The sequence below is a fragment of the Zalophus californianus genome, chromosome 12 (genome assembly GCF_009762305.2).
Source record: "Zalophus californianus isolate mZalCal1 chromosome 12, mZalCal1.pri.v2, whole genome shotgun sequence".
Classification (NCBI taxonomy): domain Eukaryota; kingdom Metazoa; phylum Chordata; class Mammalia; order Carnivora; family Otariidae; genus Zalophus; species Zalophus californianus.
In genome coordinates this window covers 69,231,460-69,247,213 of record NC_045606.1, presented here as the reverse complement: position 1 = coordinate 69,247,213, position 15,754 = coordinate 69,231,460, and the positions used below count along the sequence as shown (strand labels likewise).

At 40.2% G+C, this 15,754-nt stretch overlaps 2 protein-coding genes across 11 annotated transcripts in view; one reads left to right on the top strand and one right to left on the bottom strand.

The window, feature by feature from the left end:
- DOCK4 (dedicator of cytokinesis 4) overlaps positions 1-15,754 on the top strand; it is a 428,555-nt gene that overhangs the window by 353,505 nt on the left and 59,296 nt on the right. For 8 of the 10 annotated variants that reach the window (XM_027573302.2, XM_027573297.2, XM_027573301.2 and 5 more), the window contains 4 exons: positions 8,791-8,939; positions 10,643-10,728; positions 15,198-15,224; positions 15,369-15,464. In XM_027573302.2, the coding sequence (XP_027429103.1) occupies positions 8,791-8,939; positions 10,643-10,728; positions 15,198-15,224; positions 15,369-15,464 (358 nt within the window). The remainder of the gene's footprint in view (positions 1-8,790; positions 8,940-10,642; positions 10,729-15,197; positions 15,225-15,368; positions 15,465-15,754) is intronic. The other 2 variants (XM_027573299.2, XM_027573300.2) reach the window with 1 other exon arrangement.
- LOC113911144 (serine-threonine kinase receptor-associated protein-like) lies at positions 2,125-3,675 on the bottom strand. The gene is given in 4 exon segments (XM_035723235.1): positions 2,125-3,306; positions 3,309-3,597; positions 3,599-3,645; positions 3,648-3,675. Coding segments are annotated over 4 exon segments (1,047 nt in total). The 3' UTR covers positions 2,125-2,623.

Genomic DNA, 15,754 nt, shown 5'->3' with positions numbered 1-15,754 from the left:
AAAAAAAGTGAGTTAGCATCTTGAAAGCAACCTCCAACTGTCAGGCCAGCCAGAAGAAGTCCATGATGTGTCTTTAGATTCAGCTCAAAAATAGCATTAGTTTGTTTTATTTGAAGAGTACTCCTTTCAGTCTTTATGTTTTGTTCATTCTTTGTTTTTCAAAGCCCTGTAGTGTCCATATTACATTTGGCATTAGTTTAACAAGATGTTGTTATGTCAGTACTCTTTAGAACATTGGTTCTGAAATAGGCAGGCAACAGTAGCACCTGCGAGCTTGTGAGAAATGTAAATTATCTGGCCTCACCCCAGACCTACTGAGACAGAATCACCTAGAGAGTGGGACACAGCTGAGTTTTCACAGGTTCTCCAGGTGGTTCCTGACTAAAGATTGAAAAGCACTGCTTTAGATACTCTCCCCTTTCTCTGTTTTCCCAGCCCTAGAGGCTAGCTCTAGCTCAGTTCTGGCAGTCTGTTAGAAAAGGCTCATTATACTCAATGACGAATTCCCAGCATGACATAGTTCAAATGCAGGGTGAGTGTAAATTTTCACTTCATTCCTTGGTTTTTGCATTATTTCCCTAGAGTTGTGTCCTGACTTTTCTGAGACTTCCAAAACAGAAGGTGAATGTTAAAGGTTACCGCTATTGTACAATAACTAGAATGGGAAAGTGTTCAGAACTGTTGAAACCTCTCTTCCAACATATATTTTTACAAAATGATAGGAAAAATTAAGTGTTCAGAGTACTGTTTTAACACCCTTTATAGACCTTAAGTCAGCTTGTTACTTAGGAATATGAAAATATATTTGTTATAATTTGGTTTACCTATAAATATGTCACGTTGAGTATTTTGAATGCTAAAGAAGAATTTATTCAGGTAGTTACAGATGTGCATTTCTCAATGGAACAGGCCAATAAATTCAATTTAACATAGTTCATGAGGCACTGGCTCTGTGCACGTTATTTGGAGACATATAAGAAAAAATGGTCCATACCTGTACAGAGCTTAGTTTTTATTTTTTAAAGATTTTATTTATTTATTTATTTGACAGAGAGAGACAGCGAGAGAGGGAACACAAGCAGGGAGAGTGAGAGAGGGAGAAGCAGGCTTCCCGCGGAGCAGGGAGCCCGATCGATGCAGGACTCGATCCCAGGACCCTGGGATCATGACCTGAGCCGAACGAAGGCAGACGCTTAACAACTGAGCCACCCAGGCACCCCCAGAGCATAGTTTTTAAATCTCATATTTTTTGTCTGATTTCTGTGGAACAAAAAAGTCTTGATAAAAACGAATCATCATGTTTTAATAAAGTAAGCTTTATGACTTCAGAAATCAAGAGCTTCAATAGTTTTTGGTAGATATAAAAAACACTAACTTTTAAGAAAACAAATTGCAAAGAGGAAATAATACTCAGAGTATTGAATACAGAGGAAATAATACTCGAGTACTGAATACATTTTTGCCACTTGAAACTACCCAGTTAGTCTAATACACAAACACAAAACACAAATTTTACTGAACAGTATTTTTAAATCAGATTTTGGTCATCAGTACTTACCTAGAAGTGTGGAAACTCTTGCATATGCTCGAAACAGGTTGGTTTTTCCATTCTGTGGAGAACAAGGAATAAAGGGTGCATGTAATTGAGTCTGCTTTTAAGCACAGAGCTGTATGATTTTCAAATCTGATCATTATATCCCCTAGATTTACCTTTGAGCAATGGATCATGTAGTAATTATAGGTTTAATTTTTTGAGGAACTGCCATACTGTATTCTACAGTAACTACACCATTTTACATTCCCATTAACAGTGCACAAGGGTTCTGGTGTCTCCATATCCTTGCCTACACTTGCTCTTTTCTCTCTCTCTCTCTCTAAAAAGAGAGAGATATCATGCGCATGTGGGTGTGAGCTGGGGGGCGGGGCGGTGTGGGCAGGGCATGGAACAGAAGGAGAGGAAGAGAGAGAATCTTAAACAGGCTCCACACCCAGCACAGAGCCTGATGTGGGGCTCAATCCCACAACCCTGAGATCATGACCTGAACTGAAATCAAGAGTCAGACGCTTAACTGACAGAGCCACCCAGGCGCCCCTCCTTTTTTTATTTTATTTATTTTTTTTGTTTAGAGGCATTTTATTTAGACAACTAAAACAATTAGATGTTCAGAAGCAATGTACAATGAAAGAGAAATCAAACCATTACTTTATCATGTATTCCCTCTTCTTTACAACTAAAGCAAAAAAAAAAAAAAAAAGGCTTTCTGCTTTAAGGGAAAAGTCAGAAAAATAGGCCAATATATTTTTCTTCTCCATAATAACATAAACAGCTACAAGAAATCTAGCTGTAATAAGAGAAATTGGATGTTGGCTTGCACATTCATTAAAAAGACAACAGGCCATCATACCACAAGAGCCTAATTCCACCTGCCTTCATCTGATACTCTTGCCTTTTCACGTTCAGGTAACACCAAGTTAGTTCCAGCACTGGAGCTAATTCACATTCCCCATTATTTACTGCTCATGTTTGCCTTAAGCAGAGAGTAACTCTGTGAGGCTGATGCTTTTCTCTGCTTGCTTGTTTTAGTCCATAACTGGTACATTATCTGTGGCATATGCCCAGTGCTCAGGCCTTCACTTCAGGAGTTGAACTATAGATGGAATCTGAATTCTCTGAAGCAGTTTCTTCTAGCTCCTCTTCTGTTGTCTCTGGAAAACTGATCTTTGGCTTTGCCAGCTCACCACTATCTTCTTCAGGAAGTACACATTTCCAAAGGCCATATGTTTTTCCTACCACAGTTTGCCATAGTCTCAGTGTTCCATCTTCAGAACCACTGGCATAGAGTTCTCCATCAGGACTAAATCTCACACAGTGAATAGGACCAAAGTGTCCTTTGTAGGATTCTAATTCTTCTCCACTATTATAATCATACTTGTAAAGTTTAAAGTCTTCACCACCTGCAACAAGAAATTTTTTCTCAGGATGAAGAGATGCAGAATTGATGGTTGCAGGAGCTTCAAAGGACTTAATTGGGTCCAAACTTACTGCACTATGAAAAGCAATAGATCGTCCATAGGTTATTACCAAGATCTCTCCCTCAGGAATATATTCCATACTGCTAACAGACATATTAAAAGTTAGAGATTTCACTTCTGTCATGGTAGCATGATCCCAAAGGCGGACAGTTTTATCATCAGCTGAAAGAATCTGTTTATCCTCACTGCACCATAGAGCTTTTTTAATACCAGAGGTGTGACCGCTGATTTCCTTAGGTTCTCCTTCAGGCTTGTTCAAATCATATATGTGTCAAGTTTGTCCTGTCCCCCGGTTAACAAGTAATTACTCTCCTGCGTAAAATCCATGGTCTTGACAATGTGTTTATGAGCCAGGGTCATCAGTTCATCTCCTGAGACAGCATCCCACACTTTGGCAGTGAAATCTACAGCTGCTGTAGCTGCTTTGGTGGCATCCTTATTCAATGTCGCGCCCCAAACAGCACCCTTATGACCCAAAAATGTTCCAATCCAGTCTCTGGTATCTCCCTGGCGTAGCATAGGTTTCCCGTCTTTGCAAGCACTGATTAAGAAATAGCCATAGGGGCGTGATGCCACTGAAGGCCAAATGGACCATATGCCGCGTATGGCCGAGCAGGTGAGCGGCGTCTGCCTCATTGCCATGGCGGCGGTGAACCGAGCGATCCGGATGTGGAGCCGAGGGTCGTCTTGTCTTTTTCTTTCCTCTGCCGCAGAGCCTCTGGCTCAAGGCCCCCACCCTGACACTGGGGGTTGGGGCTGGGCCGAGAAACAGGGAAAAGAGGCCAATCGAGTAGCACCGAGGTCAGGAAAGGGTTGGGGATGGGTCAGGGAGTCTGCGACGGGCGACCCACAGCCGCCAAGGGAGGGAAAGGGAGGGAGGGAGGAAAGTAGGGGAGGGGGAGAACCGGAGAACCGGCGGCCACGACCCGCACCGTCTGTTTTTTTATTTTTTGACAGTAGCCATCCTAACAGGTGTGAGGTGACATTTCCTTGTGGTTTTGATAAAATAATGTACTTTTGAAGAGTAGAGATCAAGCAGTGAAAAGTAAATACCTTTTCTTAAATGTGTTTTTCCTCAGTATTTTCATTTCCAAGTGGAAGGACTAAAAATGCCCTGTCAAGAGAAGGGGGAAGGCATAGGTTCCCCCCAAATTTTACACATTAGTACTATGCTTAGAGGAATAGTCTGCAAAGAAAGAGACTAGTCTTGACTACTGTGTTCCACCTTTGGCATTCATTGTGCTTCAAGAGTAAGTTTTTTCTTGCTATTTTTAGTTGAACTAACATTCTTACTAAATATAAAGTGGGCTTTTTTTTCCACATTTGCAAACATAGTGTCTTGTAACTGCCATAGAAAAATCAATACTTCCCTAACAGGCCGTTTTGTGCTCATAAATATAAAACTTCAGCAGCCCAAGTAGCAGATGCCCTAAATACTTCAAAACAAGACCATGTGGCTGACAATTAGAGATGGAGAAAGTATACTAAATCTTCAGTTTAAAAAGAAATCATTTAAGTAAAGTTTATTTTGCTGTTGTCATACATAGCTCAAAATTTTGCTCTGCTAATCGAGGAGAAATTGTTTTCTCTGGTGAGAGTCTGTTCAGGTTTATGCAGGTTCTGTGTTCCCAAACTATGTTTTCAGTAAATAAGGCTATCTTCATGCTTTCCTGTACAGTGATTTAAAAATAGGTGTGGCCTATCAACTGTCAGTCACAAATAAGGCCATAAAATGTAGTGTAAGGACTTTGTTTGGATTATGATTGAAGGAAACCACTTGTAAATGACATGTTTTAGGACAATCAGGGAAATTTTAATAGGGCTGAGTTTTATTTTTTTACTTTTTTTTTATTAACATAATGTATTATTTGTTTCAGGGGTACAGGTCTGTGATTCATCATCAGTCTTACACAGTTCACAGTGCTCATCATAGCACAGACCCTCCCCAATGTCCCTCATCCAGCCACCCCATCCCTCCCACCCCCCACCACTCCAGCAACCCTCAGTTTGTTTCCTGAGATTAAGAGTCTCTTATGGTTTATCTCCCCCGCTGGTTTTGTCTTGTTTAATTTCTCCCTCCCTTCCCCTATGATCCTCTGTCTTGTTTCTCAAATTCCTTATATCAGTGAGATCATATACTTGTCTTTCTCTGATTGACTTATTTCACTTAGCATAATACCCTCTAGTTCCATCCACGTCGTTGCAAATAGCAAGATTTCGGGTTTTTTAATGGCTGCATAATATTCCATTGTATATATATATACACCACATCTTCTTTATCCATTCATCTGTTGATGGACATCTAGGCTCTTTCCATAGTTTGGCTATTGTGGACATTTCTGCTATAACCATTGGGGTGTACGTTAGGCTGAGTTTTAGATTAAGGAATTGTGTGCCTTTGTTAGAAGTAATAAAGGCATTGTGATTATATATATCTATCTGTCTATTCCCACCTGTTAAAGATGATATGATGTCTCAGACTTGCGTTAAAGTACCCTAGAGGGGAGAAAAATCAATGGGGTGATAGGTGAAACAAGATTGGCAAAAATGTCGATAATTCTTCAAGCTAGATGATGGGTATGTTGGGATTTGTTTTAGTATTCTTTATAATTTTGTGTACCTGTAAGATTTTTCATAGTAAAAAAATGTTCTATTGATGTATAATTAACATGCAATGTTATATTAGCTTCAAGTGTACAACATAATAATTCTAATTCTGTACATTACTCAGTGCTCACCAGGATAAATGTAGTCCTTATCTGTCACCGAACAATACATAGTAAAAACCTTTTTAAAAAGAAGAAAATCAGGTTGTAAAATGTCTATAAATAGAGTTTTCTTTTTAACAAAGTAATTCAAAAATACTCAGGGAAACAGTGATAAATAAGTGCATGCTATTGATGTTCTTTAGAGAGGCCAAAGGATGCCAGGCTCAGGAAAGATTAAAAACGAAGATCATAATGTAGCAGCTCTGAGTCTCATTTCAATAGGCAAGGGAGGACTATTCGGGCTGGCAGGAAATTCCGTTTTATTTTGTCTTTCTTGCCACTTCTATCTCCCCTCCCCCCATACACACCCAAAAGCTATGCCCAGATTTGGTGTCTTACATAGTCTCACACCTGTGGGGAGGCCATCCTGGTTATTGGTCGTATGTCAAGGTGACCTTTGTCCTGCGTTCCTGGTCCCTTCAGAGTGTGGCTCTGCTGGGGCACAGCGTCTGTGGTGGACCCAGAACCCCGGCAGCCATCCCCTAGGGGCAGGCTCAGGGACCGTATGTAAGGCCTGCTCATCTCAGGCTGGGCCAGAAGTCTCCGTCTCCCATTTCTCTCTCTTCTCCTCTCTTGTCAGGATGTCTTGAGTAAGCACTGAGTGGGTCAGGCTTTTGCAAATGACAGTAAGAGTGATGGAGCTCAGGTTGCTGCTCCTTTCTGCCCTGACAGACGTAACCAAGGAAAGCAGTCGCAAAAGCTGGCTGCTCGCTCCCTGCTTGAAACGCGTATGTTGGGAAGATGGGGGAGATACAGGGAGAAGAACTGTGGAGTGATGGTTCTCTTTATTCTGCCACAGTGAGTTTGTCCGTCTTGAAAGGATTCATTCTTTTGGAGGAAAATACACCAGGTTAGATTAATAAGGAAGTTTCTTCTGATGAGTAAGAAGGAGGTGTTCTTGGTCAGATGAGGAAAACTAAGGAGTCCCTTGGGAGAGATACGATTGTACCTGGGTCACAGAGAAAGGTAGGAAAGCAAAAAGAATTCTAAGCCAAGTTTATTCCTCACACATAATGGGTATGGATAAGTAAGATGGTGAGCAAACAAGTTACTTTTAATGAAAAACCTCAAAGAGAAAGGAAAAGACGATGTGGCCTCAGTGTTGGGAAGGAAAGGGACTTTCGGATAGGCCGAGGCCTATGACTTGTGTCCTGCTTAGGTCCCATAGCACTGAGGAAAAGGGTTGGGGGCCACATCCTGAACATGGCTGAACTGTCTCTAGGCACTTTCAGTCACAAAACACAATGACTTCACAAACACCCACTTGGGTTTGTCTGTCTCTAATCTCACTCATCATTTTTTTCCAATTCCAAATTTTTCCTTTCCTATTCTTTCTTTTAAAAGCCCCTCTAGGGGCGCCTGGGTGGCTCAGTGGGTTAAGCATCTGACTCTTGATTTCCACTCAGGTCACAATCTCAGGGTCATGAGATCAAACCCTGTATCCGGGCACTCAGCATGGAGTCTGCTTAAGATGCTCTCCCTCTCCCTCTGCCCCTCTGCCCCACACCACTCACTGTATCAAAAAATAAAAAATAAGGGGCGCCTGGGTGGCTCAGTCAGTTAAGCATCTGCCTTTGGCTCAGGTCATGATCTCAGGGTCTTGGGCTCTTGGCTCGGTGGAGAGTCTCCTTCTCCCTCTGCCCCTCCTTGTGTGTGCTCTCTCTCTCTCTGTCTCAAATAAATGAAATCTTAAAAAAAAATAAAATAAATAAAAAATAAAAGCCCCTCTAAAGTCAGTATAAATGTAAACTGTATATTTGTACCCTGGATTTGTATACCTCTGAGCTCTTTGGCCACCCTAATGCCTCCTAGTACAGAAAACAAAGAGAAATTGAAAATTAATGTGAAGGTATGTAACTCCAAAATGTGCCAGTAACTCTGAACGATATGATTTTGTGTGTATTTGATCCTTACTACTAAAAGATCAGAGGTAGAAAAGAATAATAAGGGGGAAACTATCTTAATCATGAAGCCAGCTCTCTTCTGCCCAGCTTCCCAACCTGTTCTATGGGTTTTAAATGGATGCTTTAAGTGTCATATGCTTTCAGCCACAATGCTCAAGGTTAGCACTTGAGAAGTGATGTGTTTTCCATTGCATGCAGTATTCTTATTATCAAAGTAAAACTGTGAGATTTAACATACACCATTAGTGTAATGGATGGAACACGACACTCATCTGCTAGATGAAATCATCAGTGTCATCCGACCCTCTACCTTCCTTTTCAATGAAGCATCAGCACCATACTTTGTGTACTTTGTTAATACACCATTTTGAGTTCACTGTTGTTAAAGTGTAATCTTTTTAGAAAACTCACATTCCCCTTTTTTGGATTACCATTTAGTTTTCTATTAGGCTGTTTATTATGTTTAAAAACATAAGAAAATTTGTACAATGCAGGGACCACTTTTTTTCATATATAAAAATTGACTCTACTCTTACCACCCAGAGATAACCTTCATGGTTAACGTTAGGGGATATAATCTTCTTGACTATTACATATAGCTTTTTTTTTTTTTTTTAATGTAAGACGTACCTGTCCATACTGTATTGTACCTTGCTTTTTCAATTCTATCGAAAAGCTTTGCCTATTATCCTTCCTAAGCCTCAGTTTTAGTGACTGCATAAAAATTTTGATGTGTGACTGTGTAAGAGTGTACATAACCAATTCCCAATGATTTAACTTTTGGTGTAATTTTAATTTGTCGTTTTTAATTTGTGGTGTAATTTTTCATGGTATCTCAGAGCTTTTGGTTGAACTGTGAAAAAGTAAATCCACAGTTTTTTCATGAAAAATGATGGAGAAATATTAATCAACGTATGGAAATTCACTGTTTATATATCTGCTTAGGGAAATACTTTCTTGCCTGGAGAGACAACTATAATTGAATATATTTGTGGCAATCATTTATAATAAATTTAATGATATTAATTTTCTGAAATCCTACTAAGATTAAATATACTGAAACTCAAATGTTTTATTCAATTTAGGAGAGCACAAGCTTCATTTTATTCCTGCCTTGATTGGCCCTTTCCTAGAAGTGACCTTGATACCCCAGCCAGATCTCCGGAATGTCATGATTCCTATTTTTCATGATATGATGGACTGGGAGCAGAGGCGGAGTGGCAATTTTAAACAGGTAGGCGGATGAGCTTCTCAGAGCAGCTGGGGAGAATTTCATTTCTCCTCGAGCATCTCTGAGCTACCAGATTCAACTCCGAGTTGGGAAATGAGCACTGAGCCAGCTGTCAAGGGACTTAGATTCCAGCCTCACCTGCCTTCTCCCATTCCTGGTGGCCTTGGTCACCTCTGCAGTCCTATGTTCCCCTGAGCCTCTGGGGGAGCTCTAAAATCCCTTTCTGCTGAAAACTTCTGTGATTTCCAGGGTCTCTGTTGAAGAGCTGGCGGAGACTTGATCTGTTCCCAGTTAGACACAACACAGAGGAATCAGAAGCTTAATGATTCTTAAAATCATTGACCTCTCTGTGGTCTGCACATTGCACCTGGTGAATGGCTAGGTTTTGAGCATTTGATGCACAGTGTATTTCATTGCTTTTTGCTTGAAGTGTTGATAATTAATTTAAACAGGAGAGCAGTGGAAATTCTTGCATCTAGATTCCTGGATGAGCCTATTATGTCTCATTGACATAGGTTCTGACTGCTCTGCTCCAGTTTTGGAAAGAATAGATGTTTTTATTACAAAACCAGATTACATAAGAAATCAGCTGCTTTTGCCACGCCAGGTCACTCAAGTTGGAGATAGTCGCCTTCTTTCTGTTCGAATAATCACCTCACTGACCTGTACTCAGTCACCTGTGTGAAGGATCTGCTTCCCCCCGCCTTCATGCTTCTCCAAATGAAGGCTTTCTCAAATTTGGGGAATGATTATCAACTCTGCGAGCGAGCTGAATGCATACACAGAACCCTCCTACTGCAGAAGCATGGCATTTTACCTGTTTCGATACCTCATTTCAAGAAAGCTAATAACTGAATGGAAGGCTATTTTAAAATTGTACCTGCGGGGGGGCGGGGCCACTCTCCTTCCCTTTGGTCTTCATAGCCTTATTAGAATTTGATTCAAAGGAATAACTGAACTTAGTCCTTTGACAAAGTCAAATATCCCTCCCAATCTGTAGTGGCTTACCTCTCTCTGGCCATGCAGGGGTGTTTCATTTTCTGTCTTTCTGTCTCAGCTAGACGAAGGCATATTTCTGCTTTCCTGGTAGTCAAGGCCCAAGGAGTTTACATTCTTGAAGATTCAAATGTTTTGACTGCAGTTTTTCGGGAAATATGTCCTTTCTCTCTCATGTAGCTTATTGCTGACTTAGACTCTTTCTATGGATCTACCATCTGTACATGGATAAGGCAAGTTCTCAACTTGAGCAAAGATTTAGTGCAACCTCGAACTGTTTTGAGAAAGAAAATAGATACAAAACACATCAGAGATTTAAATTAATGTCTGTGGGTATGTTACTTTGCTAATGTTCTTACACATCTAGTGATTTAAAAAAAAATAAATAAGTAGACTTGCCAGTTTTTATGGCTCTTAAAAAAATTCAAATGTTTAAGCTGGGCTGCTAGCATTTGTGTTTGAGTCAACAAATAGATGTCTTTGGTGGCAGCAAATGATACCCCTCTGGGAGTTTGAAGTCATGTTGCTCCATCTCCGTTAGCCCTCTAGAATTCCAAGGGGGTGTCTGCTATTAACCACAGCTTATGCTAATGTTGCTTTCACAAAATTTACTGTGGTTTTTTTCCTTGCAGATATAAATACCTTTCGGTTTGCCTAGAGATCCCACTTGTGAAGGGGAGGAAAGGGAGTAATATTTGGGTATGTTTCAGGTGGAAGCCAAGCTAATTGACAAACTGGATAGCCTGATGTCCGAAGGCAAAGGTGATGAAACATACCGCGAGCTCTTCAACAGTATGTGAGTAATATGTGTATCTCCAGTCGATTCCATTCAGAGGATTTGGTGTCAGTGCTGGGCGGCTGAGAGCTGCAAAGACAGCTTGGGTCTCACAGGAGTGCTTTGTCTTTGTGGAGTGTGAAATAAAGGATAATTGCCTAATTCTGGTGAATGAATCTTATTATGTTGATGATTAGACCTGGCTCCTTATTTTAATCTCTGATTAGGTCAGGTCACTTGTGTTCTGTAACAAATCTCACTCTTTTCAAGCCTAAGAATTAAAGCTGGGGCTGCAAGATAATGATTTTAAGTAGGGTTAAGAGTGGGAAAAGGGGGCGGGTGGGGGGGGGGAGGGACAATGGTGTGATTATGGTGTTCGTGTGCAATGCTTTCCAAAGCAGGATATCCTTGGCTGATTTGTTGATGGGGAAACTAACCTACCTGGCATCTGTTTTTCAGCACTTGATTTGATTCATCGATACTGATTGCTCACTCAGCATTATTAATTGCTTTCTAAATGTTCTTATTAGAATATCGCAGAAGCAAGTCGTTTTTAGTAAATTTCTGTGATTTGGATTTGGATGGAAGCTAGAACAACAACAGACTAAAGGGGAGTTTGAGGTTGTCCTTCCTAATAGAATGTGATCTCAGTCCAGGGTGAATGGCTTATCCCAAGTTTTCATCACAGTGTGAGATGGCCAGAGAGTTCATGTAAGAGTGTTCTAGAACTTTAGGGGTTTAATTCCAACACTTGTTTTCTCTACAGTTTTCTATGGATCTTAGCCACTTTCAGTCCTAGTATATTGATAAAGTGTTTCTTTTTGGAGGCAGGACTAGCTCATTGTGCCTGGAAAATGTTTGCAGTTCTTTCAGAAGTACAGAAATCATTCAGCGATACATTTTTCTGTCACAGAGTATGCTCTGCCTTGTATGTGTGCCCAAGCGTCACGTCAAACTATTAATGCTTCAGAACTGATAGCCAAATGCCAAGTTGTATACTTGGTTTTTATTATCATTAATTTAGAAAAGTAGATATATTAGTATCCAGGTTTAGAAAGTATTATTAGTGACTGATAGGTTTCAACTTGCCTGATTCAAAATCATCCCTGAACCTTTTAAGAAAATTACATTCAAAGGAAAAGCCAAGAAGGGGTATACAGATTTCTTGGGATGATGGTGGGTGATGATAAAATACATTCTTTGTACTGACTCCTGAACAAAACCATTTTCTTCTGATACTGTAATTAAACTGGAACTTTTAGTAATTATTCACCAAGCCCTCGTTCATTCTAGTATACAAAGCGTCTGTGTTTCATGACAGCTGGAGTTTAGCAAGAACTCTGATTAAAACCTCATCCAGTGTAATAAATTGCCTTTGAAAACTCCTCTCATTTCAGTTACTAGTCCTTGGTTTGAACAAAGAACTAAAATGAGAAAGCACTCAGTGAAATGAATCTCTTGAGATTTGTGATTAATTATTTATAATAAATTCACAAGATTAATAAATACATCATTTTATAGTGCCTCTTATCTACTTTAATAAAGGCCTATAGCTTGCAATTTGGATTGCTTGTGTATAAATGGGGCTTTGAAACAGAAGATGTACCTTGACATTAGAATCAAACCAGTAATTAATATATTAAACCTCTCTAGTTAAGACTGTTTTAAGGTGCCTGATTCATTCAATGGAGATTATTTTTCTTTTGTGATTTTTAGCATATTATTAGAAATGTTACTATAAATATTTTTCTTTCATGCTTTTCTCATTAGCATATTGGGATTAAATAAAACCTAAAGTGATAATTAAATATCATTACTACCTGGGCTCAGAAAAGAAAGTGAAAAGCTAACTGTATTTCAGGAAACAATGAAATACTTCTTCGGCAATAGAAGTCACCATGAATTAGTATAAGCACTGTGAGTCACTGCACACGTTATGAATTAGGAACACATGCCGTTATGGTACAGATTCTCATTTGTTCTCTGTAGTTCATATTGAAAACTTCTTCAAATTTGTTCAGAAGCTGAAAGTAGCTTCCTGCTTCCTGAACATGTAGGAGTTGCCGTGGTTTCCTTCCTAAGAGCTTGCTCACCTTTCCCCACCCCTACCCCCAACATTATCTTCATGGACCCATACTCCATCTTTTTGAATAAGTACAAGTCAGGATTTATTATTTTTGATAATGCTGCAATTGTAGATCATAGACACCAGTGTGAAATCTCCAGCATAGAGTGTCAGAACTAAATTCTGCTTCCCCTGGCTCTGCTTGGTTCACTTGTTTGGTTTTATTTACCAAGCACCTCCCTGGGTCAGGTACTCTCCTAGGGCTGGGGATGCTGCAGTGACTGTGCTGTGGGAGCACACAGTAGGGCACTTTCCAGAAGAGCCACCATCCCTCTCACTTCTTTCTCATATGTTGCACTAAATAATTAAATAAGACTCCAGGTCATTTCAGAGGTCTTTATATGGCGATCACACATTTAATTTTAGAGTGGATATGCGACACAGATCTCAGGTGTCTGACTCTTTGGATTAAGTAGAGCATGGGCAGACACAGGTGTTTCTTGTAGGAGTGATGGCCTCAACAACATTGTATGATGTTATAGAGAGAAGCAGATTTAGGGTCAGATTCTACCTCCCCCTGTTAATATTTTTTCACAGAGTAAGAACCTGCTGAGCATTATGTCATCCTATAGGATTCTGGTTTATCCAGCTCTCCAGTATTATGGAGGCCCATTGCCTGTCAACTAGCAATAAGAAATCACCCTTCACTGTTACTGGATGAATTCCCTGTGTACTCAGCATGGGCACATGGGCATGATTATAGACCAAATAAAAACACCCAGTCTCACCGAAGTTATCTAGACTCTTTTCTTCTTTCTGATGGGCTCCCCTTCTCAGTTTGTATCAGATAAACTGGGAGAACAAGCTTCCCGACTGAAAGAACAAGCCTAGCTGTGAAAGCACATGAATTGGGTTCTAGACTTGGTCCTAACATTTGGGTCTGGGATTAGTCAAGGTTAAGCGGACTCTGCAGAGCTGTGCCTTTTCTTACAAGAGGGTTTATGTAGCTCTGATTTCTTACTGCATCAGGAGGCTGTGCAAATTAATGAAATTCATGCCCATAAAAGAAGTCTCCATATATTTTTAGAATTATTACTTAACTTGAGTTCTTTGTTTTTCAGCCTGTAAAGTATATGAGGTGTGGGCTGTCACTTGGGGAAATTTCTACATCATCCTGCATTGCTTTGGCAGGCAGATTTGCATTTGAGTACTTGGTTCAATACCAGTTTGGCATTTAAGCTTAAAACAGGTGCTGTTCAGAGGGTTCTTAAAAGAAAACACATTTTAAACAAGCTAGGGGACCTTCCCTGGGAGATTAGTCAGGGTGGGCTCCATCCCATGGTGTACAGCTTCTCTCCCTCCCTCCCCCCACTTAATCTAGGAAGCAGTTCAGAATAAACCAGGAAACGAATGCTCAGGGATGCAGAGGCAACAGATGAGGAGACAAGACAGAAGGCTGGTGTTGGAATGGCAACACCGAGAAGAAATAGAGAAGGAAATTGGGAGAGAACATAGCCACAGAAAGGAAGGAAGCAAGGAAGCAAGCTAGCTAGCTTTGGCAGAATGGCTTTTTTCTTTAATGTTTATTTTTCCTTTAAACACAATATATGATTGGCTTAGATTGTACTTGTGAGAAATGTTTTCTCTCTCTCTTATTCCCGAAACCAAGATGAAAGAGAAACAAGATTTTAGACAGAAAAGATCATTAAATGCAGAGGGGTGGGGAAGGATCCTCACATTGCCATGCCTGTGTTCTTACTTTTATCTTTTGGGAAAGTTTAGTCATAAACGCTTTGCCAAGTGTATGCTTAATTTGCCAAGAGGCAGGAGTGAAAGTCAAACAGATCCTGATTATTCTGATTGTTGTGATTCTGTGTTTACATAGTGCCTCTGCTCCAAGGTGCTTAAGATTAGGGAAAATGTAGGAGGAGAGAATGTGGTTCGGTACTTGTCATCAATCTGCTCTAACAACCACATAGACAATCCCCTGTGATTAATGACAAAATGAATGAAACTGTTGAGTGCACAGATAGTACAATATGTATTGAGTGGGCAAATGTGAAGGGAAAGGAAAAAACGCAAAACGTCATACCGTCTGTACAAGGATTTTCCTCTAGCAGTTGCATTGCAGTAAAATTGCCTGGATGAAGATGCATTCTACCGAGAGGTAGGAAAACATTTTTATGTGAATAACAGCAAGATCTTATTTCAAAGTAAACTTAGAGGTACTCCTGTTTTCGCTTTTCACGGTGTTTGCTGTGGTAAGGCTCAAGCCTCTGTTAGTGTAAGAGAGAAGCTAGGGGAGAATGCCTTTGAGCTGTGGGGTGCTTGTATATTTTGAAAATATGATCATATGCATGTGTTCGTGTTTTATGACTTGGATAATCTGAAAATCAATTTGCTTTGTCAATGCTTCCTGGATTAGAATTCCACTATTTGGTCCCTATCCTAGGTAAGACATTGTGTGCAAATCGTGCTACTTGTGAGATGTTGCAGTGGTTGCTAAGGCATTTAAGGTACTGATGAAAGTAAGATGGTTGTCATGGTGACTGATAAAAATAAATGTTGAAAATGCCCTGGGTTCTTTCTTTTCCAGTCTACTAAAGAAAATTGAGCGGGAAACATGGAGGGAAAGTGGCGTTTCATTAATTGCCACTGTAACTCGTCTGATGGAGAGGTTGTTAGATTACAGGTAAGCCGAGTCCCTGCTTCCCAGAAGTGCTGCGCTCCAGCTGGAAAATCAGAGAGTTAGGATCCAGTCAACTTCCCGCTGGAGTTAATCAGCCCACAGAACCTTGTGCAGTAAGATAATGGACTTCTAACTCGCTGGCTCTGAGTTTTTAGTTGATTTTTGTCCCTTTTTCTCTCTTTTGTTCGGTGGACTGTTCTTTCAAAGTCTGAGTGAATTGAGAAGGTTCTCAGAGTCCCATGAGTAAAGGGATCTTTTTTGGTGTTTAGACTCAGCCATTAGAACCAGTAGAT